Genomic DNA, 24,372 nt, shown 5'->3' with positions numbered 1-24,372 from the left:
GTTTAAAACAACTTTGCAAATACTTAGGTATCCACAAGTATCAAATACTGCAGCTATGGATCGTAAAAAGGGTCAATTCACAGAAGTGAGTGGATCCAGAGTTCTGTCTCACTGGGGCTCACTTTTAATGTTCACCTGTTGTTGATTCATGAGTTGCCAAATTAGGAATATGCTTGTCCCCATGGTACCTCAGGGTACCTTTCTTAAATACGGAATGATTTCAATTTACGACCTTCTTTGAGCTAAACTTTTAGCAAGTTTTCTCAGAACCAGCTTAACCCGTGGCAAGATCATTTGGTTACACAGGTCTTTATTAATGCTGGCTTAGTTTGGGAAATTGTTTTGGTTTTTGGATCTCTTCAATGCTAAACAATTACTTTTAACTTTATTTTATAAAAATGATGATCTAATTATTTTCAAGTATACTTGGGTTAACAAAATGCAGCAGTGGGGTGTGCCTGTTAGTGGCTGAACAGACCACTTTTTACATTCCTTAGAAATAAGATATGGTTCAGTATTTTAAATCATAGCAACAGTTGATAACAAAAACAGCAAAAAGGTAATCATTTCCATATGGAAAGAAAAGGAAGAACAGTGAAGCTGTGAACTGTCATTTTTCCAAATAAAAATAATTCACCACTGGTAGATTTGGCAGAAAGGGCAAATGTTCCTATTTGTTTCCCATTTTACATTTGTTAATACGTTGCATGTGATGTGTTTTATTGAAATGCACCATTCCCCTCACTCTGCTGCCAATTTCCAATTGTGTTTTTGTCCTGAGTGAAGCTCACATCTGGATGTGCCAATTTCATCCAACACAGTATTTCCTTGGTGATAATTTTCTCAACTTAGTGAAATTTTGGTGAAAGTTCTTACCCCTTTTACTGAAAAGCATATAGCCATCTTCTAAACAACTATAAGTAATTTTAAAGCACTAGTCAAATAAAATCAGTTTCTGCCTTGGCATTCCAAAATCTAAAAGAAAAACCAACCCAAATTTCTTACATACAAACAGTTTAAGAAATGCAAACAAAAGAAACATTTACTTATTTAGTTTTGTATATTTAAGCATGATGTATATTTATTAACAAAATCCTGACATTTATTTTTAAATAGCTGCCTGAAGTGGAAAAATATTACCTGTTATAGAATAAAAATATTCAAAATACACATTCACCCTGCAGCATTTAACAACAGCTCCCTCTTGTGGTTCAAAGCATTCACTTCAAAGATAAATACATTTAAATACAGAATTGCAATTTCTTAGCTTAAAATTGTGCCGTGAAAGTTTAGCTCCTATTTCGTGAATCCTTTTTGGAATAAAGAGGAAAGAGTTATATAGGGAAAAAACACAATATTCCCTTTTTGCACAGTTCCAGAGTTCCAACATCTCACCAAAGTGTTTCCAAAGTTCTTTATAGAAACACCAACTTTTTTTCCTAAAAATGAAAATACCAAGTAGATGATTTCATTGGAAACATACTATTTTCCATATAAAAGGTTTTTGTCCTGTTCTATGGGCATTGTATGCAAAAGAAATCAACATCTAACCTGATTGCTTTTTAAAGATCAACATTTGAAAATTTACAGGGAAAAAAGTATTGAAAATATTTTAGTCCAAAAGCGATGTAAGGTACTTTTCCCCTTGAGCCATCTGTTCCAGGTCAGAGGTTGCAGTAGCTGGCAACAACCTGTTCTAACAATGTGAAACTGTCCAAAAAGTCCTCTTCTTCAATTCCAAATTTTGTGTACTGATGAATGTAGGCCCTGGTAAAAGAAACAAAATGTAAAATGAAAAATCCCAGACACATAAATAAAACCAAACAACAGTTCCTAACTCATGAACATTTAAAGACAGCAGAATCTCTTCAAAGTCTTATATTTGCTTCAGTGTTTGTTCCAAAGATCAGCAAACTTTTCAAGTCGATGCAGGCCCCCTGCCTCTTTTAGTGTCCAAGAGAGTGACAGTAAGAAGCACACGGGAGGAGAGGCAGGTTCAGGTTTGGCCGTCCACCCGGCGCATGTCCAACACCCTACAGGAGGAGATGACCAGGTTCGGCATAAACTCTGAAAAGTGCCTGAAAACTTTTATCTAAGGCTTGAAACCGTAGAAAGACATTAATCCAGTTCTAGGGATGCAGTGAAGGCTCCCAAGCATTTTTCAGACAACTCTTAATCTGCAGTTATGCCAGGTCCCCCTTAATATCCCTATTCCCCAAAATGTTGAGGCAGGAGAAAGCATGTTAGAGAGAGTTGCCAGGGCAGAAACGAGTTAGACGGATGGAGTAGTGGCTGCTACCAGTTACTGAGAGTGGGAAGACAAGGAGGCCAGGGACGGACAGAGATCCGTCCGAGGAGTGGGGGGTTCTAGAATGCCCACGTGCAGGAAGGCGGGGCTTGGGAATCCTGGCTAATCAAAGGCAAGGCTTTGTCCAATCATTTGAGGAATTTTACTTTGACATTCTGTCACTGTGGCAGAGGTCAGGAAACCCAGTAACACATTTCTTAGTGCCAGGCGGACGTTTCTCAGTGTGGAGTGGAGCTGCACTAGCAATGTTTCTAACTGGGCCAGACCAGGATCTCTTCCATTCTTCCAAGGACTTTATTTTAGAAAACTTCCTTATTGCCCTTGTCATATAATGAAGTTTCTACTTTCACTTAGCAACCAATTTAGTTCACAACAGTAATAACACTAGCAAACAATTACTGACCATTGGCTAGTCAGTCGCAGCACTAGGTGTTCTTACGTGGTTATCTCACTTAATCCTCACCACCGGTCCTCTCAGTTTGGACCCATTATACAGAAAAGGACACGAAGCCTGAAGGAACAAGCCTAAAGTTTCACACCTACAAAGTGGTAGCCATGCCTACTCCAGGCTACAGATGGAATGTTTGTGTTCCCCAAGGTGATGGTGTTAGGAAGTAAGGCCTTGGGGAGGCGATTAAGTCACAAGGGTGAAGGCCTCATGAATGGGATTGGTGCCCTAGTCAAAGAGCCCAGGAAAGCTCCTTTGCCTATTCTGCCACCAGAGGATACAGAGAAAAGACACCCCCTATGAACCAGAAAGTACATTTTCACCAGACATCCAATCTCTCAGCACTTTAATCTTGGATTTCCCAGCCTCCGGAACTGTAAGACATAAATAATGGGTTCTTTATAGGCTACCTAGTCTGTTTTTACAAAAGCAGCCTCAATGGACCAAGACATTCCAGATCCTGCATTGTGTTTGTTCAAATTTATTTCCTGATTTTTAGAGAGAGAGGAAGGGAGAAAGACAGACAGAAAGAGGGAGAGAAACATCAGTTTGCTGTTCCACTCCCTTATGCATTCGCTAGTTAGTTCTTGTACGTGCCCTCATTGGGGATGGAACCCACAGCCTTGGAGAAGCAGGATGATGCTCCAACCAGCTGAGCCAGTTGGCCAGGGCTTTAGCATTCTGTTACCTGCTTGAGGTTAGGGAGGTCTGTAGATTTATCTTTTACTTACTTTGAAGCAAACATATTCCATGCTTTGCTCACAATCATATCAAGTGGTTTTACTAAGAACTGGCTGTTGCTGACCAGTGCTGCAGACTTCTCATACTTGCTAAAGGCTCGCTGGGTTTTCCACACATTGAAAGCATTATCTGGTCCCAGCCAGGAAGTATAGAGAGCTGGATCTTTAAATCCCCCTACAGTAAAACAACATAAACCATTGTTCACATGGTAAATAATTATTTTTTAAAACAATAAAGGAATATGTTCTTCTCCATTTCACCAAAAAGCTTTCCTTTTGCCTTTTAAAACTAGCTTAATACTGAAAAAATAAAATTTAAGAAATAAAAAAGTCAGCTAGCTTTATATTACTTTTGGATACATGATTTATACATATCATAAAAAAATAAATAACTCACACCATTCAGAAAAGTACTATGAAGAAAATGTTTAAGTCAACCAAACAGCTAAGTGCCACCATCCAGAGATGAGAAGGCACGTTCTGCTGACTCTCGTGTGTGCAGTTTTACACACTCTGCCGTAGCCTGCGTTTTTCAGTCAGTGTTGTGATCCACTTTTCCATTTCAACAAATATCACTCATATTTATTATTTTTTATTTACAAAATGTTTTATTTATTTACTTTTAGAGAGAGGGGAAGGGAGAGAAAAAGAGAAAAACATCCATTGGTTGCCTCTCACATGCCCCCAACTGGTGGCCTGGCCCACAACTCAGGCATGTACCCTGACCTGGCATCCAACCAGCGACCTTTCGGTTGGGAGGATGACACCCAGCCACTGAGCCTTGCTGGCCAGGGCTCAATGGTCCATTCTTGCATGTGCCCTGACCAGAGATGAAAACCGCAACCTTGGTGTATCAGGATGACGCTCTAATCAACTGAGCTACCCGGCCAGAGTAACTTCCTGAACATTTTGTAACAAAATGTGTAGCACAGAGACCACGAGCTACCCCACAATACCTGTTCTCCCTTCTTTAATAACGGGACCCCCAAATGTTAACTGTGCTCTCGGTGACCCTTGCAGCTGGGTGTGGCACGTGACTCAGTCAAGCAGATAAAAACACAAGTGCAGAGTGCAGCCTTGGGAGGGGGCAATGTGTCGTTTCTTGCTCATTCATACGTGATTTGATGCCTGAAGCTCTCTAACAGACATCTCAGACTAAAAGGAGGACGCCACAAGGTCACGACAACAGAAGCACCAGATTGGGGAAGAAAGAATTAAACTAGTATCTTATTTAAACCACTTCTGTTTTGGTGTTCAGTCACATACTGATACAATGGCTATATTTTGTTACTTAAAAACATAGCTATTATTTTCCTTTCTCTAAGAATAAATAAATTCAGGGACTTTTTTTTTTTTTACCATTTATGATGTCTTTTTTCAAATAATTTTTTAAAACTTAAAAAAATATATTTATCTTTGGAGGGGAAGGGAAGGAGAGAGGGAGAGGAATATCAGTGTATGGTTGCCTCTCATGCGTCCTCTGCTGGGAACTGGCCTGCAACCCAGGCATGTGCCCTGACTGGGAATTGAACCACGATCGTGTGGTTCGCAGGCCCGTGCTCAATCCACTGAGCTACGCCAGCCAGGGCCATGTATGACGTCTTTATGTGCAAAAAACACATCTTAATTTTCACCTTTACTGCTGCTTACCCACATCTGCACTGTGCACATCTTTCCCACGAAGGATGACCAAGTTAGCAATGGAAGTGTTAAAGCGAAGCTCCTCGTTGAGGGACCTTTTACTAAGAGTCGGAAGTCTTGATAAAGGAGGCTGTACCCTCCAATCAATACCTACCGAAAGCAAAACAAAGAAAGCAAGAGACTTTATAAATGGTTTTGAACAAGAAGGGAAAAATGTATTACAGTGTGGGTATTTTACATAAAATTTTATTTAATAACTAAAAGTTCTTTTTTTCTGCTGATAGTTTAAAAATTCGTATTGGTTGACCTAGAGTGATCCAAACTATACTGGGAAAGGCATGAAACATTCCTCACCAACTATTAAAGGTTGGTGGTAGGTGCGTGAGATGAAATTCTAGTCAGCAATAAAGAGGCACTAACTTCTAATACACGTAATGACGTGGGCAAACCTCAAAAGCACTGTGCTAAGTGAAACAAGCTAGACTCAAAAGACCACACAGTGCGTAATTCTCTTCACAGGACATTCTGGAAAAGGCAAAGCCAATACTCCATCTCAGTTGTGGTAATGGTCACACACTGTAAGTTTGTCAGAATTCATACACTGAAGAAAAGCCGAACTTCACTCTACATATCGTTACGAGTAAGCAAAACACAAAATGTTAAGAGATGTAGAAACACAAAACCAAAATAGGACTGCAAATTTACTAACCATGTGGAAATATGAAGAAAATACTCATATTACACATAGGATAGGAGTAAAATTGAGTGGGCAGTAACACTGATTTTCATCAAAAATAGAAATACAACAAATAAAACATTTTGGCATGCTGAACTCAGTAAGGCAAACAAGCCAATTTAAAAATTAGTAAGATGTTTGAGTAGAAATTTCACCAAAGAATATGAACAGATGGCTAATAAGCACATGAAATGACACTCAGCATCACTGTCATCAGGAAAACGCAGAGTGAACCACAAGGAGGCACCACCGAACAACTGTTCGAACTGTGCTCATCAAAAAGACGAACGTTGGGAAGGATGTGGAAAAACTGAAACCTTCTTAAACCACTTGTGGGAATGTAAAATGACGCAACCACTTCGGAAAAGAGTTTAGCCGATTTTTAAAATGTTAAACGGGGGCTTATCCTTTGATTCAGCAATGCCACACTCAGGCATGTTCCCAAGAGACTGAAAACTTGTGTCCTCACGAAGACTGGCACGTCCTACAACATGGATGAACCTCAAAAACATTATGCTCAGTGAAAGAAGTCCAACACAAAAGACTATATACTGTGTAATTCCATTTACATGAAATGCCCAACCTAGGCAATATCTGTAAAGACAAAAGGCACATCAGGGGCTGTTTGGGGGTAGGAGTCAAAGTTGGGACTGAATGCCAGTGGACACGGAAGCGTTTTTGGAGTGGCAGGACTGTTCAAGCACCGGATCGTGACAGTGTTTGCACAGCTCCGCAAATCTGCTGAAACATCGGGGCAGTGCACTCACAGGGGAAGCACAGGGCATGCGTGCTCTGCATCAGTGAAATCACTGCCAAGTGCATGGCGTGCTGTCAAAGCTGCAGTTGTTGGGTAAGTCATCACCTGACATTATCCTGAAATAAAGGTGAGACTTTATCAAAAAGTTTCAGAAAGAAAAAAGAAATGAACCCAATTAAAATATATATTTAATTTATTTATTTTGAGAGAGAGGGGAAGGGAGGGAGATACAGAGGGAGAGAAACACTGATTGGTTGACTCTCACACACCCCAAACCATGAACCTGGCCCATAACCCAGGCATGTGTCCTGACTGGGAATAGAACCAGCGACCCTTCTGTTGGCAGGACAACACCCAACCCATTGAGCCACACCAGTCAGGGCTGACTGTACCAAATTTGAAAGGAGATCATAAAATACCATTATGTTGAAAAAAAGTTGTAGAACAAAAAAAAGTACATAGAATGTGATGCCAGTTTTATTTTCTGAAAAGTCCATTAACAGATACCCTCAGACCTCTTTCTGCTTCTCATATGCATAAATTAATCCAAACTAGCAAAAATAAATCAACTAATAAAATAAAATTTAGAAATAAAATGTTTTTGCCCCGGCTAGTGTGGCTCAGCGGACTGAGTGCCGGCCTGTGAACAGAAAGGTCACCTGGTCGATTCTCAGTCAATCATGAAAGGCAACCAGTCGACATCTCAGGAACTGGTGTTTCTCTCTCTCTCCCCCACTTCCCTTCTCTCTAAAAATAAATAAAATCTTTATACATTAAAAGAAAATGAAAATAAAATGTTTTAAATAAAACTTAAAAATAAATGAACAAATGAAATTATAATTTAGCTGGTTCAGAGGGTCAAGCCAAAACCATGGAAAATTATTCCCAGGCCTTACTTTTTTTTTTTTTTAAAGATTTTACTTATTTATTTTTAGAGAGAGGGGAAGAGAAGGAGAAAGACAGGGAGAGAAACATCAATGTATAGTTGCTTCTCACAGGCCCCCTCCTGGGGACCAGGCCCGCAACCCAGGCATGTGTCCTAGACTGGGAATCGAACCAGCAACTCTTTGGTTTGCAGGCTCACACTCAATCCACTGAGCTACACCAGCCAGGGCGCAGGCCTTACATTTTAATCAAGACACTGCTGGTGTGTGCCTGACGAATTGTCCTAGCCCAGTGACTCCTGTGGGCCTTCCAGGTGTCCATTTTTGAAGCGGAGTGTCTACCAGTTGTCCTATGCCTGGTCTCCCACAGTCTGTTGGGATCGGGGGGAGGAGCTGTATTCTAAGAGCTATACTCAAGAAATCTCACCTGAGGAGTATAAATTCACACCCGGACCTGTTTTTAGATGCCAAGATCCTGGTCTTCAGGCTGGTGTGCTAATTGGACATAGCTTTTGGGGGCCATGGGAGGGGTTCAATATATTCTACAGATGGGAGGGAGAGTGGTGGCCAGCCTCTAAGATGCACCCCAAGCATCCTTGCCCCCTGGAATTCAGGCTCTTGTGCAGTCTCCTTCCACATGGGATAGTGTTGACCTTAATGACCAAATGGATGGTGCAGAAACGATGGTGTGCGATTTCCAAAGCTAGGTCATAAAAGACACTGTAACTTCTGCCTGGCTCCCTCTTGGATCATTCATTCCTCCCGTTGCTAGGACATATGGATACACCTATACTTCTGATTGCAATATTAATGGGATCAATCTTCATACACAACAGTCTGGTAACATATGGAGAATTTTAAAACTCTGTTCTTCAACTCGGTTAGTGACATATATATATTTATTCTTATGCATCCATATATTATATATAAACATTTTTTATGTTCAAAGCTCTTATCTGTAACTGTGAAAAAATGTTTAAACCCTCAAGTCCCTGAAAGGCAAATGACTAAGCAAATCATGGTCTATTTACCTAGTAGCCCAGTGCAACAGCACGCCTTACATCATCCCTAGGAACACTGTGTTCCTTGAGGTGTTAACAGGTATTGCTAGAAAAACAGGCATGTACTGTGGCCAAAAAATTCAGGATGTGAGCTATAAATTAAGATGTGAACTATACACTTATCTCCAAACCTCAGGCACTATAATCTAAAGTCCAAAAGGTATCATAAGCCCTGGCCTGGTAGCTCAGTTGGTTAGAGCATTATCCCAATATGCCAAGGTTGTGGGTTCGATCCCCAGTCAGGGTACATATAAAAATCAACCAATGAATGCATGAATAAGTAGAACAACAAATGAATATTTCTCTATCTCCCTTCCTCTTTTCAAAACCAATAAATTTTTTAATATAAAATAAAACACATAAGGTATTGCAAATAAATGTAGAAGAAATTCATTTTCATAGTATTGAAACTTAAGTTACTGTGATTTGTGGTAAAACATACTCTACAAAAATAATACATAAGCCCTGGCTGGTGTGGCTCAGTGGTTGAGTGCCGGCCTGTGAACCGAAGGGTTGCTGGTTTGATGCCCAGTCAGGGTACATGCCTGGGTTGCAGGCCAGGTTCCCAGTAGGGGGCGTATGAGAGGCATCCACAAATTGATGTTTCTCTCTCTTTCTCCCTTCTCCTCTATAAAAAAATTAAATGAAATCTTAAAAAAAAACATAGCAGTGATTTCCAGTTAAACATGGCAGACTGAACATATACCAGTTTACCCTCACTGTCTCACCAAATCTCAGGACAATACAGGGATTTTTTTAAAAAGCATAAGCAAGAAAAGGGGAACGGCACGGCAGATAATGGCAACAAAGTTTTGGAAGCTGCAAAGCAAAGGAATTGGTGGTTACTAATTTAGCAACCAGGGAAAGCTGAAACTTCTGCCCACAGTGGAGGTCCTAGAAGCAAGCCAGGCAGAGGAAGAAAGAGGAGGATTGAACATTTGTATGAGAAGCAGTGAGAGTCCCAGGCCCATCCACTCCCCAGGGCAGGGGGAGTGCACCGCTTCATCCTGGAAGGTTTGTACTCAGGAAAGGCTAAGCCACTGAGGCTCTGGCTCATGCTGGGCCACTGTTTCAGGTTCTGAAGATAGAGCAGGAAACCAAATAGACTTTTTTAAAAAACTGCTTTCATTCTACTGAGATAAACCAAAGGTCCACACTAAGGAATTCCGGAGTGCTAAAAACACAGAAAATCCTAAAAGATTCAAGAGAGAACAAAATAGGGATAGGAATCAGATCGAAGTAACCCTGGAAGCTGTAAGGTAAGAGAGCAATGCCTTCCAAATACTGGGTAAAAATCACTCCCCCTTGAATCCCATACCTGGCCATCATGTGAGGGCAGAATAATGATATTGGCAGCCTTAAAATTTTTACCTTCTCTAAACTCTTTGTTAAGACACTCCTGGAGGGTGTGGTCTATCCATAGAAACAGGAAGATATGAAACCTAGGAAACGGGAGAGAGGACAGAATGGGGCAGAGATGCCAGTGGTTGCTTTTCGAGCCAGGAAAGCAACCAGTGCGACTGGACAGGAGGAGGGTCTCTCACAGTGATGGCGCCAAACAGATAATGAAAGTATTAGATTTCTCGAGGGTTTGAACACACTGAGATGGGATTCATTTTCATGAAAAAGTTTAGGGATATATTAGTGATAAGTACATAGACTATCGACCAAATAAATATAATTATTAACTCTAGAAGGAAAAAAATAGACTTTTATATGAAATAAAATATAATCCGTGTATATATCATATAGTACATAGCTCAACAGTGAATGATAGCTACACAGCAAACGTAATTCAAACACTGAAAACTGATCTAACCCAAAGGTGTGTGTGTGTGTGTGTAGGGATGTAAGAAGGTTCCATCCCCAATTTTCACATCAGAAAGGCAGCTGATAATATCTAAACCTGGAAAGTGTTTTACTTGGAAAGTTACTTGTTTTAAGTAACTGTATAAGAGATTTTGGAGTCAAATTCCAGAAGAAGCAGCTAAAGACACTGAAGTAGGGCATCAGCTGGGTCGGGGGGCGTCCAGCATCGGGGTCTGCTCTTTTCCTCATTAGAAATTCATGCAGGACAATCACTTGGCTTTTTGAAAAAACTAAGATATATATATATATTGCAATATATGTAAACATAAAATCAGTAAATATTTTATAATACAAATCTGTAATTAAAATGGGCTTAAGAATACACAAATGAGTTTTGACTACTTGATTTTTAAAAAATTGTTCATATATTACTTTGACAAAAATAAAATGTAAGTAAAAATAAATGTCCCACTCATCTGAAATTTTCTGGGGAAACAACACTGTGAAGCAATTAAGAAGCCCTCTGGGATGTCCTGGTAAGTTTTTGCAGGCACCTCCCTGGCAGGAAGAAGCGACCATTATTTGAGCTGGCCCAGACCAGTTTATACTGAGAACTCCAGTACAGGCATTTTTCCTAGCTTGTGGGCTATGTAGTTTTAAAATACCCTTTACCTTCTTCCATTTTCGCATTAGAAATGAGCATCTGTCTCAAATGCTTGAGGAGGCCAGCCCAAGTAAACGTGCTGTATGCCAGTGAGTTCTCAGACATGTGAGGAATGTTACGGACACCCAGCATCTTGAATTCTGGATGGGGAACTAAATTCTCCATTAAGTCTCCTGTAAAGAAAAAAAAATCTTCACTAACTTTTTGAGTCCACGGCGTTCCCCTTGGTCTACACGCAACCATGATTTGATGGCCTTTGGATGTTTTCTCCTCCAAGACTAGAACTGCTTACATTTTAAAATGTAAATAAAATTTCAGAGACAATCTATTAAAGACCATGTATTTGTTGCATTTTGGCACCAAATTTAGTATGAGTGAGAAATAACACTCTGCCAAAAAGGAAATGAGAGTTTAGAAGCCAAGTAACTGGAAATATGAACAAAATATTTAGCCAAACCCCAGGAAAACAAAGAAAGCATGACAGTTAATATGCTTTTATTATCATTCTGTATTCACTACATATTTCTCTAGAAATTTTCCCAGGTCTGTAATTTACTATGTCTAATAAAATAATAATCAGAACTGTGAGAAACAAACATACGTTGTTTAAATGCTGTATGGGTGCAGCCTGTGGTGTTTTTGTTACTGTAGCCTGAGCAGACTAGGACAGACTAATCCTTGAACATCCTGCCTCCTCAATCCATCAGTCTCCCCCTTCCTTCACTTCCCTCCTTGTGCAGCTCCTTGCCCCTCTGTCTCTTCATCAAATCTTTCTGGTGAAAAATCCAATTTGTATCAGCCCCATGCCTCACACTCTCTGTGCCTGTTACAGCACGGTTATAGAAAGTCACCCCACATGGCAGATTGGGACCCCTCAGAATTCACAATCCCCAATTGCTTTGTTGAGATGATGTTTCCTCAAACACCTGAGCAGAACAGTGTGGGTATTGAGGTCTTAGTGGACCTAAGTTTTAAATATTGAGCAATTGAGCCACTGCTGGGTATCTCAGTCAGTTAGGGTGCCTGACACACCAAGGCTGAGTTCGATCCCCGGTAAGGGCACATACAAGAATCAACCAATGAATGCATAAATACGTGGAACAACAAATTGATGTCTCTCTCTCTCTCCCCCTCTCTCAATTAAAATCAATAAGAGATATATTTTTTTTAAAAACTGAGCAACTGAAGGATTGAGGAGACACGCTCCTGGCGAAAAGCTCAGAGAACTGTGTTAGACAGGGTATGTTTGGTATGTTTGGAATGTCCATGAAATGCGTACATATAGAGGTCAGGGAGGCTGCTGGGTATAGAAATCTGGAGCTTTGGGAATTGGTCAGAGCTGCAGATAAAAGGGCAGGTTAGAAAACACACGTGGCATTTAAAGCCATGGGACTAGGGCGAGGGTCCAAGACTAGCATTTAGAGCTTGGAAAAAGGAGGGAAAGAGGGAATACAAGAAGTAGTCATGGAGATAGGAGAAAAGTTAGGAGGAACTGTCACAAAAGACAAAGAGGAAACTTGGAAAAGAGGGGTCAGGCATGTTGGGGTCTACTGAGGATTGATGGAAATGAGAACAGTGAGGTATCCACTGAATTTAGCAGTGTGGACACGTTTGTGATGTATAAAAAGCAATTTCAGGGAAGTGGTGGGGGAGAAAGTAGATCAGAGTGGGCTGAAGAGTGACTACATGTTGAGGAAATGAGGACAGCAAGGACAGACAGACCTTTGAGGATGGTTGTTCTAAAGAATGACCAAGGAACGGGGCCATCAGCTATGGGCAGTCATGTCAGGGGAGAGTTTTCTCAGTGTGAGAGGAGCCAGAAAGTAGTCATAAGGGGAGTAACCCAAGGAAGAGGTACAAGTTAATGGTGTGGGGAGATGAGACATGAGTAAGGAATTAAGTCCCTGAGAGGGGGAGGGAATGGGTCTCAGAACCCAAGTGAGAAGTTGGCTTTTGACAGGAGCAGGACTGCCCCCTACTGCGATGCAAGGGCAAATGTAAAGTTTGTAGACATGCTCCTGGGGGTCAAGGGAGCACCCCTCTAATGGACAGCCTTTCCTTTCTCAGTGTGGGTCAGTGTGATGAAGCCACTGTGGCCTATCTGGGGAATGACCGCCCCAGCCTGCAGTCTCAACTTCCCATGGGCTCTCCACCCTCAGTCCAGTGGACCTTTTCAAAAGTAAAAGTGATTTAAGCCAACCTGCTTAAAATTTTTCCATGGCTTGCCCCTGTTCTCAGGTTAGTGAGGAAGGCCTTCATATGACTTACCAACACCTACAAGGTCCACCTCTGCTTACCACTCTAGGCTCATTCCAATCATCTACATTACTTGCTGTGCTCCAGTAGCACTGGATTTCTCTCTGGTTTTGATGGGCCACGCTTCCTTCTACCACAGGGCCTTTGCACATGCCATTCCCTCTCTTTGTGCTATTTCCTTCTCCCTCCCTTTGCTTAGTGAACTACAAGTCCTCATCCACTTGGCTCAAGTGGTATCTTCTCCAGGCAGCCTTCTCTGCCCCTTCAGCCTAAGTCTGGTTCTTTCATGACACCTTGTGTTAGAACTGCACTCCTTTCCTTCAGAGCATTTAACTCCGTTTTTAGTTATACATTTGTGTATAATATTTGTTCATGTCTCTCTTTCACAGTGAATACAATGTGTGCCGTGGCTCCCCACTGGATCCCTAACGTTTATCACAGTGCCTGGCACATAACAGGAAGGTAATAAATATTGGGTGAATGAGCAGATGTACAATATGGGAAGTTCTGTGGAATGTGCAGACATTAACAAAACATGTACAGGACAGGGTTCCTCTCTACGGGGACACATGGTGCTGGTTATACCTGGGGAGGGGTGGGGGTGGAAGGGAGATGTACCTTTGATTGCATATTCTTTCGTACTCCTTGAATGAATGGGTGCTTAACTTTTAGATAAGCAAACACTCAAAGAATAAAGGCAGAAAACATTACATGACATAAAAGAGGTAAAGAATACCACCAGAGATCAGAGAGAAGAGGGTTACCTTAGGCAAAGGCCTCAGTAGAAAAGCTTTGTGGAAAACTTACCTCTTGAATTGGACCCTGAAGGATGAGTAAGGTTTCAGCAGAGGTGAAGAAGGGAAGGAGGCAGCAATTTCTATGGAGAAGGAGCAGTGAGCAAAGGGACTGGGGCAGGAAAGTACCAGACTGAAGACAAACAGTGCAGGTGGGATAAAAAGCAGGTAGGGATCCATGAAGAGGAGGCAACAGGTAATGAAGCTAGAAAATTGGGGTTCAGGGCATAATGTGGAGGTCAGGCTAAGGCATTCTGACAAAACTGGTAGGTAATGCGTGAGCCATGGACAGAACGTAAGAGAGGGCAAGGGTTAGATCTGTGTGCCAGGGAGGCTCACTTGGGCTCAGTATCCAAGAGCGACTGCAGTGGGGAGAGGCCAGCCCCCAAAGGAAAGCAGCATTAGGGCCACCTTAAGACAGGAATGTCCTCACGGATGTACGTTTCTGTTTTTATTCCAAAAATAAAATAAAATGAGAACAGAAAGGGGCTAGTTTGCCTTGTGTTTGTATGCAGTATTAGTTGAGAGATGCTGACACACTGAACCAATGCCAGAGAGGTCGGAGGGTGGGGGGTAGGGGAAGAATGCAGACGGATGACAGAGATTGCACCTACAGGTTGAGCATACTGATGAGATATGAGGACAGTGGGAGAAATCGGGTGATGGGAAGTGAGGGATAGGTGGCAGGAGAGAGAAGACAGGGAAAGATGATGAATCCATTCAGAACATGCTAAATTTGAAGAAGAAGAAGAAGGCAACTAAGAAAACTGGGACAGGTAACTAGTTGGGAAAGAGATTAGGCCCAGGTGTGGGGTATAGATTGTGATGTCATTTGCATCTAGACAGTTTGAATTGATAAAGTACTATTTGCCAAATAAGCTGGGTTTCTTTACAGAGTGATGAAAATGGCAGTTGTGAATATGCTAAAAAATATTGACTTGTACACTTTAAATGGGTGAATTGTCTGGTATTATATTGTCTGTGAATTATTGTCTGGTATTAATTGTCTGTGAATTATATCTTAAAGTTTCTTTTTAAGATTTTATTTATTTATTTTTAGAGAGAGGGGAAGAGAAAGAAAGGGAAAATTTGATATTTGGTTGCCTCTCGTACACCCCCTACTGGGGCCCTGGCCTGCGCCCCACGCATGTGCTCTGACTGGGAACTGAACCAGCGCTCAATCCACTGAGACACACCAGCCAGGGCTATATCTTAAAGTTTTTGTTAAAAAAAAAAAAGACAGAGAGAGAGCAAATCCTGAAGAATAGAGTAGGTGGGTATCCACCACTCTTTTGAGAAATTTAATAACTTCCCGAAACTTTTCAGTACGACAGTGTAGAGAGCTAAGCAGCTATTTAGGAAGGCTTTTGACATGAGGGAAACCTAGCATATCTCAGGCAGAGGAGAGGAGCCAAGGAAGGCTCACTTTGAGGCTTTCAGAGCATAAGACTTCCCTATCAATAACATACAGGAGGACAATACCTAATGGATTTCTTCTGTAGTGAAATGAGCCTTCCTCAGAATAAGTAGGCTGGAACACACTTCCCAGCTGATGGGCGAGGACTTGGTTTATATTGTTAAAGGAGATCTGCTTGATATTCATCAATTTTGCACAGATCTTATGAACAGCATCATTCTCATGAACAAGGAGGGCATCTGACGATCGGTACAAGTGAGAAAGAGTCAAAATGGAGTTGTAGTTCTGAACAATGACCTGGAGGGAAGAAGGTCAGAAATAAGAAAAGCAGGAGAGAATAGTGGTTAAGAGGGTGGATTCTAAGGGCATCCTGCCTGGGATCCAATCCCAGCTCCACCACTTTCTGGCTATATGATTTTGGACAAGTTATTTAATCTTTCTATGCTTCAGCTACCTCATTTGAAAAATGGGAATAATAATGATACCCATCTCCTAGAGTTGTAAAGGTTGATGACAGAATGCATGTATAGCACTTAGAACAGTGTCTTGTATATAGTAAGGGTTCAATAAACCATGAGCATTACTATCACACTTTCTTCCTACATCATTTCCAAACTGACTTATCTCACCTCCAATAATTTCTCAAGGTCCCTGCTGTCTGTAGCCAGGAGGTTAACCCAGGAATGGATCCCACAAAGAAAGTGCACAATTGTCTTCTTTGGAATTTTTAAAAACTAGGACTCCTCATTTGTTTGGAAAAGTTTGAGCAAAGTTAAATGAATTGTTCATGCAAGTACCATATTGCATAATAACTCCTGATGCAATAACTTAACATTTCCAAAGAAAGGGCCAGATCAGTCTTTTACCTATATTCATTTCAACTGCAAAGAATGCAAAATATAAACATTTCAATTAATGTATTCATACCTCACCAGTTCCAAAAGGCCATATAATGTGATTCATTTTCAAAGAGCTGGAATACTGATCTTGTAAATTCTGTGTAATGAAGGTTCCTAGTCCAGACCCTGTGCCTCCAGCCATACTCATTATGATGAAAAAACCACTCAAAGAGTCACATTTCTCTACTTCCTTCTGGATTAGGTTCATTACAGATTCTTCATGTCTGGGTCCATGAACAGAGTAACTATACATTCAAACAAACAATACAAACACCTTAAAATTTAACCAGAGATATGCAATACAGAGGGAAAGATATAGGATAGAGAAGACTTTTTTAAATTTATGAACGTGAACTAATTCTCATGAAAGGTATAAAATTTAAAATACACAAGTTAGCCCTGACCAGTGTGGCTCAGTTTGTTGGGCATCATCCCACGAACAGAGGAGTCACGAGTTCAATTCCTGGTCAGGGCACATGCCTGGGTTGTAGGCTCAGTCCTCGGTTGGCATGTAAGAACGGCGACCGATCGATGTTTCTTTCTCACATCAATGTTTCTCTCCCTCTCTTTCTCCCTCCCATCACCTCTCTCTCAAAAATAAATACAATCCTTAACAAAATAAAATACACACATTTAACATAGTTAACAGGTGGAGTAGGACTGCTAAAAGAGTAAATTTACTATGTACAGAAAATTCTCTGTTATAGGCCAGTCCTATAGCTGGAGGCTCCAATTACCAGACAGTCCTGTAAATTTATTGTACAACATAACATTCAACACTCATAACAGTACTCCTAAGGCAGGGGTTCCTGAACTTTTCTGCACATTATAATCACCTAGGGAAGCTTTGAAAAAATTGCAACATCCAGGCTTCATCACCTGCCAATCAAATCAGAATTTTCTAAATGTATTTATTTATTTATTTATTTATAGACAGAGGGGAAGGGAAGGAGAAAGAAAGGCAAAGAAACATCAATGTATAGTTGCCTCTTGCCTGATTCCCACTGGGGACCTGGCCCGCAACCCAGGCATGTGCCCCGACCGGGATCTGAGCCAGCGACCCTTTGGTTTGCAGCCCACACTCAATCCACTGAGCCACACCAGCCAGAGCAGAATTTTTTAATTGAGCTCCAGGCACTGAAATTTTCCAAAGAAGCCCAGAAAATATTACTGCCTCATTGTATTGCCTATTAGCTGGAATACCTGCATTTAAATGTATTATACTGATAATAAGTTGGTTGGCAGAATGACAGTGAAGAAGTGGAAAACCCTGCGACAAGGGATCTGTGGTTTCACCACTACCGGCACCTGAAGCACAGACACATGTGAGACAGAATGAGAGTTTCTTCTGGGTGAAGTCACACCCTCAACTTTAAAACACCAGTTCCAAGGTTACATGCTCTGTATTATCAACTCTGCAGTTGTAACGACACCATCTATTCATTGACTGTGTAGCTGTATCTAAACTGAAAAGTCATGATGAATTGTTCTTACCCATATGCCCAGTTGTTTCCAGAACCTTGTTTTTGACAGAAGCATGAACGCTGGCCATATTTCCATCGGCCAGACTGGGCAGCCTTTGATAGTGTTTGATTAATAACTTTAGGTTCCATGTCAATAAGTACAGCCCGGGCAATTGGAACTAGAAAGGGGGGGGAAATCAAAAGAATATTTCAAGTGTCTTATTTGGGTAAACAAAGAACATAAACTCTTAAGTCCTCTGGCCCCGCCCCCAAACCCAAAGTTTGAGGACAGAAAGATCTGTCACACTGGTTAGAAATTGAGGTGGGCAACAGCAGGTATGTGTGGATGATTCATAATGTCTACCATTCTGCTGGGCAGGCTGAATCACTGTGAGCTAGAATGATCGCTGGGTCAGGTCTACAAACATCTGATAAATGCTTACCATGCACCATATACTGTGCTGGGAACACAGACATGAAGACAACATCAGTCCAGCCCTAGAAGAACTAGCTGGAAAGATGAAATGCATGACCACTGTATCATGTGATGACCCACGGCAAATCCACACTAACGGAGTAGTATATTCCAAGGTACAACATACCGTGAGCAGGCAAGCAGTTTAGGATTGTTGAAACAGATGTAGAAGGCCGGGGTAGAAGAAGTGATAGATGGAGGTGGAAAGCAGGCAGGGGTCAAGTGTTGGAAGTCCTTGTATGCAATGCTAAAAAAGCCTGAATTGTATCTTTTAGGCAATGTAAAACCACTGAAAATGTTCACACAGGGGAGAAACAGTCAGATGTCTTTTTAAATACAGCAGTGTGGAGGATAGATGTGGTTGACAACAGTCTAGGCAGGAAAACTCAGAAACAATGTCTTGAAACAGGTGAGAGACAGCAAGAGCCACAACTATGGAAATGACAGTGAAGATGAAAAGTGCAAAAGAGTTTCAAGAAATATATATAGGAGGTAAATTAAGCAGATATATTTTTTAAAAGATTTTATTTATTTTTTAGAGAGGGGAAGGGAGGGAGAAAGGAATAGAAACAATGTGCCTCTAGAGCGCCCCCTACTGGGGACCTGGCCTGCAACCCAGGCATGTACCCTTGACTGGGAATCAAACTGGCAACCCTTTGGTTTGTAGGCTGGCACTAAATCCACTGAGCCACACCAGCCAGGGAAAATTAAGCAGATCTTGATGTTTGATGGTGTGTGGGCAGCAAGAGCCCAACTTTTAAAGGAAAGATAGTGAATGCTCCTGGGTATGGAGATGTTGAGTTTGAGGTACACATGGGAATTGCAAGTGGAGAGGTCCACTGATCAGTCTGTAGCCTGGAAGTGAGGCTAGGCTAGAGATTTGAGAGCCATTCATGTAAAAGATATAACAAATTATAAGAATAATTGAAATTGTCCAGAGAGGACCATATAAGTAAGGACAGAGGAACCTGAGATGTAACCGCTGGAGAAGAAAGGTTCAGAAACTAAGGTGAAGGAGTTTCAAGGAGGGAATTTTATAGTTAATATTATCAAAACCAATAGAGAAGTTAAGTGAATTAAGAAAAGAGTCAATGGCCCTGGCTGGTGTGGCTCAGTGGATTGAGCTCTGGCGGGTGAACAAAATGGTCATCAGCTCGATTCCCAGTCAGGGCACATGCCTGGGTTGCAGGCCAGGTCCCCCTGTGGGGGTATGTGAGAGGCAACCCCACACTGAAGTTTCTCTCCCTCTCTTTTTCCCTCCCTTCCCCTCTCTAAAAATAAATAAATACATTTTTTTAAAAGAAAAGAGTCTATAGATTTGGTAACTAGGGTATTACTAGGAACTCGTCTTAGAGCAGCTTCAGTGACGTAGGGCAGAAGCAAGAGTATAGCTGGTTAAAGAGTGTTATCCTTTGAGACTCTTAGATGAGAAGGCAAAGAGGTAATAAAGAAGAAAAAAGCTATAAGCAAGAGGTAAATTCTGTTTTTTTTTAAGAAATATTTTTAAGTATTTTATTTATTTATTTTTAGAGAGAGGGGAAGGAAGAGAGGGAAACATCGATGTGAGAGAGAAACATCAATCGGCTGCTTCCTATTCATGCCCCAACTGGGAACCAAACCTGCAACCCAGGCATGTGCCCTGACTGGGGATTGAACTAGCGACCTTTTGTTTTGTGAGATGATGCCCAACCAACTGAGCCACACCAATCAGGGCATGTTTGTTTGCTTTGAGATTGGCAAGATCTGAGCATGTTCTTGTGCTGAGAATGAAGATGCCACCACAGAGGCAAAAGTTGCTAATATAAAAGCAAAGGAAGGAGAACAAAGTCATTCCTTAGTAGCATGGAAAGAGATAGAGCTCAGGTGAACACCACGTGGATGGCCTGGCCCTGAAGCAAGCAGTTGGTTATGTCAAATAATGGAGAGTACTGTGGACCACACATACCTCCATTTTCCTCCTCATTGAAGAATCTTTCTTTGCAGGATGATTGATATGCCTCGTTTTCTCTTTTAGAGCAAAGTCCCTGGGTACAGTGTGAATCACTAAATAAAGCATCAAACACTTCAAAACCAATCTGATTGCCACACTGACCAAGTTGCACTGTTACTATTGACATGCTGAGACAGAAACTAGGCCTATTTCCTCAAAAAAGTGAGCAACCTGTAATAGAAAAATATAGGCTTTGAGAATCACTACATTACCAATAAAGAAAAAATAAAATGCCGCGTGTGTTAATATACATCAATAAAAAGACATAATTTTAAAATGCCACCTATGCATATGGTGTTATAAATGAAATAGCTATGTTGTCTAAGTTGCCAATCACTTAAGGAAGCTATTCTTTTTCTCTACATGGCTTTGGGATTTGGGATTTACTGCACCCAAATCCATTCATACACAGCTCGTTTCCAAAATCTGATTTGTATTTGCTACTTTCCTGTGCATGCATTTAAAACAAAACAAAATGAATGCTGATTGAAGGAATTAATAGCATACACTTCCCACCACAGAGACACATAGAATGCAGAAGTTAGCTCAACAATCATACATTTAGTTAACATGAATTTTCTCTCTTCTAAATAACGACTTTCTCTCTCCACCAATAAATAACCTTTCTGGCCTGGGAACTGCAGTAACACTTATAAGAAAGACTTTGTGTTTAGCTAGGACGGCAAAGAAGACCAAGCCTAGAAAGCCTGGACCAGATGAAATATTACAGCAAGTCTTCACCATTTTTTAACAACGAAAAGAGACAATTTTTTGGTAAATACCTCATACGAGGTCTATGTAGCACTGGAAAGAGCAGGGGCTTGTGAAGCATACTCTGTACTTACACTTTTCAAACTACCCGGCAAACTAGTTATCATTATTCTCATTTTATAGATAAGGAAACTGAGGCTCCGAAAGGTTATGTGGCTTTCGCAAGACCGCTTAACTAGTAAACAACAAAGTCAAGAATCGCCGTTTCCCCACCAACCCTAAGAGTTTTCAATTAACCCCACTCACTGACAGCCCCAGGGCCGGCCGTTTCTGTCCTGTTCAAACTTCAGAGAGCCATTATGCTCATGCTCACTTTAAACACCCAAAAAGCTAGAGGAAACAAATGAGCACGTTCCACAAACGAAGAGTTTTGTTGTAAAGTGTTTTTTCCCTATTCCGAAAGGTTAATTACGCACGTTCAATTTCAATTTATCAACTTCAGACAGAGTACGCATGCTCACTGTCTATCAAACGCTTTAGCTGACAATGCGCATGATCTAGTTTCCCTGAGCGGCTTCGGACGGGGTTCTGCGCATGTTTCTGCCAGTAGCTGACTCCTGGCGTTAGTTCTACGCATGTTCACTGCTCACCGTTTGGCTTCACAGAACCCTGTACGCATGCTCTAGCGCTGAACTTGAGGAGCCAGTCTAAGGCCTAAGCGCAGACGCACTGAGCCCAAGCAGCCAGTGATGGCGGCAGCGGCGGCGGTGGCTGCGGCGGGTCCGGGCCCATGAGGCGACGACGGAGGCGGGACGGCTTTTACCCAACGCCGGACTTCCGAGACAGGGAAGCTGAGGACATGGCAGGAGTGTTTGACATAGACCTGGACCAGCCAGAGGACGCGGGCTCTGAGGATGAGCTGGAGGAGGGGGTGAGGCCCGGGGTCCCGGGGGACCGGAGGTGACAGGGCCGGGGCGGCGGCGCGGGCCCTGGAAGCCCGGCGCATTCGAGAGCGCGGAGACCCGGGGGGCGCGAGTAGTCTCTAGAAGCAAAAGCGCCGCGCGGGCGCGGACAGGGGAGCGGGTAGGGCGGACCTGGCTCTAGGTGTGAGGCCGCTTGCGGGGCTCGCAGGTGCAGGTTGCGTCTCTAGCCCCATGTCTGCGCAGCCCGGAGCGGTCTGTCGGGGGGAAAAGGGAGCGTGATCGATTCCTCCAGCTGTTGGACTTGAGTGTGACGGGCGCGAGTGGTATAGCGTGTGTTGGGGGAGGGGGGAACTGCGTTTGCTGGGTGTCCCGTAAGTGCAGGTGAAGTGCGGAAGGGTTTCCCTCGGAGTGTAAGATTTCAGGTATTAAATCTTCAGACCTCCCACAACCTCCTCTCTTCTCGGCCTGTCGCTTCTCTCCTAGGAAGCGCTCAGCTGTTAGAAGTGACAGCTGAAAACTTCTGTCGGGAGTAGCGCTGCCGCTGCTGTTACAGCCACCAGGAGTTTTATTTCGGGAGCAAGGGGGCTCTGCTGCATCTTCCAGGGTTTGTTTGTTTGCTTTTTTTAAACCCCCTTCCGTGTGACTTAAAAAAAAAAAAAGCATTTCTAACGACACACGGCATTTGTAACTTACTTTCCCTCCAATTGAAGATGTCTACATTTTTTTCAAAATATTTTATGTAATTTTGGGGTGGGAAAAAAACCAGCGTTGACAGCTGTGATTTGGCTTGCCAAAAATAAGTTGCTTGAACTGAGACTTGTGAATGGTGGTGTGAGGGCTCTCCTTGCTGTAATCTAGGGTGTTAAATTTAGAATTGTTTTTCCTAATGCATAGCTTGGTTTTACCTTTGCTGTTTTAATAGTTTGTCATTCTTTATGGAACACTTTTTCCAAGATAAATTTATTGAAAAATCACAAATTATAACTTCAGTTCAAAAATGGTGGTGTCATACTGAATCACTGACTCTGGGCAAATCTTCATGATAATTTAGATTCTAAACTCTGTTCTCCAGAAGAGTACATGGGGTAATGACTGATGTCTGGTGTTTGCTCTAACTGCATAGGGGTTTCCCTTTCTTTCTCTCACCTGATTTTTCTCCTTCTTGGCAAGTTGTGCCCTGCTTGTTGACAAAAGATTCAGATGCTATATATAAAGAACTTTGAAAACTTTAAGAAACTCAGTGGGTTAAAATAGTACTGTTCTTTTCATAATCAAGTGAGTCTAAACATTACAGTTTGAAAGGTAGATATTGAGAGGCGTATTTTAAATATATTTTCATATGTAATTCCAGTTAGCATCTTAATGGAACATGTGATACATTGGATACAACTTGAAACAAAATGGGGTCACATTCGTTACATTTAGCTTGCTCTTGTCAGTTACATTGGCTTCATATGGCAGTGGCTTTGGAGCAGGGCAGGGGAGAAAACTTGATTGGAAGGGTGCTTTATAAAATCTTCATTCCTTGAACTGATAGAATTTCCAGACCATTGGGTTATCAGAAGAAGTTAAAGGAGTTGGCAGTAAAATACTGTATTAAGATACCTGTTATGAACTAGGACCATATTGGTTTTGGCCTACTCCTGGACATTTGTTTTGTTGGGTATAAGTCAGTAGGATTGTGAGACATGTGGAAAGGAGACTGGAGAAATTGGTAGAAATAGGAAAGGTAGAAATATGGCCACTATTTTGGGGAGAGGAATGTTGGGGAAAGAGCAAATGTAATAAATGAGAATTTTGAGGAAGAGCTTAAGCAAAATACGAAGTCTGTCCAGAAGGTATCCAGCCATGTGATATGAAAAATAGAGACATTTATTGAAGAAGACACAAGAAACATTGTACATATGACAATGACACCTCAGACCCGTTCAAAGTAGGCACCCTGGACTTCACACAGTTCTAATTGCCAACAGCTGCATTCTCATATTTTCCTGAATCTCATTGAAGGTCTGAATTTTCTTCCCTTTCAAGTGTGATTTTAGTTTTGGGAAAAGCCAGAAGTCACAGGGTGCCAAATCTCTGCTATAAGGGAACTGAGTCACCTGGGCGATTTGATGGTTAGCCAAAAAACTGCACCAGCCTTGATGCATGAGCGGGCACGTTTTCGGAATGAGGCTGCCAATCACCAGTTGCCCATAGCTGCGGTCTTTTGAATCATCCAAATAGTTCCTGAGGAGGAGCGTTCAAGCTTAACGCAAACTTTGATGCAGATCTATTGCTCTACTTGCTGTCTTTTTTTTTTTTTTTTGAGGTTCTTGCCTAAGTCTGGATTTTCCACAGGTAATAATGGCACTTAGGGCTTAAGCTAGGTTATGACTGGTGAGAAGTCATGAGGA

At 41.8% G+C, this 24,372-nt stretch overlaps 2 protein-coding genes across 9 annotated transcripts in view; one reads left to right on the top strand and one right to left on the bottom strand.

The window, feature by feature from the left end:
- Positions 1 to 1,041: 1,041 nt before the first annotated feature.
- TUBD1 (tubulin delta 1) lies at positions 1,042 to 21,632 on the bottom strand. 4 transcript variants are annotated; one of them, XM_037069873.1, is made up of 9 exons: positions 21,530 to 21,632; positions 20,298 to 20,513; positions 17,909 to 18,056; positions 16,443 to 16,659; positions 15,581 to 15,812; positions 11,057 to 11,221; positions 5,147 to 5,287; positions 3,488 to 3,671; positions 1,042 to 1,767 (listed from the first exon to the last, which is right to left on the bottom strand). In XM_037069873.1, the coding sequence occupies exons 2-9, from the start codon at positions 20,467 to 20,469 to the stop codon at positions 1,665 to 1,667; spliced, it is 1,362 nt and encodes a 453-aa protein (XP_036925768.1). In that variant the 5' UTR covers positions 20,470 to 20,513; positions 21,530 to 21,632; the 3' UTR covers positions 1,042 to 1,664. The 4 variants fall into 4 exon arrangements, with proteins under 4 accessions (XP_036925768.1, XP_036925767.1, XP_036925770.1 ...); XM_037069872.1 differs by having other exon boundaries at positions 21,360 to 21,603; XM_037069875.1 differs by having other exon boundaries at positions 21,364 to 21,599.
- A 109-nt stretch (positions 21,633 to 21,741) lies between these two features.
- Positions 21,742 to 24,372, top strand: part of RPS6KB1 (ribosomal protein S6 kinase B1) — a 45,303-nt gene continuing 42,672 nt past the window's right edge. For 2 of the 5 annotated variants that reach the window (XM_037069869.1, XM_037069870.1), the window contains exon 1: positions 21,752 to 21,984. In XM_037069869.1, coding sequence (XP_036925764.1) covers positions 21,844 to 21,984 — 141 coding nt within the window. In that variant the 5' untranslated portion in view covers positions 21,752 to 21,843. Of the gene's footprint in view, positions 21,985 to 22,488; positions 22,581 to 24,372 lie in introns of those variants that run through there. The other 3 variants (XM_037069871.1, XM_037069867.1, XM_037069868.1) reach the window with 3 other exon arrangements.

This window comes from Sturnira hondurensis, unplaced genomic scaffold (genome assembly GCF_014824575.4).
Source record: "Sturnira hondurensis isolate 20B ecotype Veracruz unplaced genomic scaffold, ASM1482457v3 Scaffold0018728, whole genome shotgun sequence".
NCBI lineage: Eukaryota > Metazoa > Chordata > Mammalia > Chiroptera > Phyllostomidae > Sturnira > Sturnira hondurensis.
This window is presented reverse-complemented; position numbering and strand designations above follow the sequence as displayed.

What these genes read in the sequence shown, in the direction of transcription:
- TUBD1 (XM_037069873.1), bottom strand. Translation starts at nt 20,469, where the DNA reads ATGTCAATAGTAACAGTGCAACTTGGTCAGTGTGGCAATCAGATTGGT. An exon ending in CTACAGAAGAAATCCATTAG is followed by an intron (nt 11,222 to 15,580) that starts GTATTGTCCTCC and finishes TTTTCTTTACAG; the next exon opens with GAGACTTAATGGAGAATTTA. An exon ending in TGTGCACAGTGCAGATGTGG is followed by an intron (nt 3,672 to 5,146) that starts GTAAGCAGCAGT and finishes GTTTTACTGTAG; the next exon opens with GGGGATTTAAAGATCCAGCT.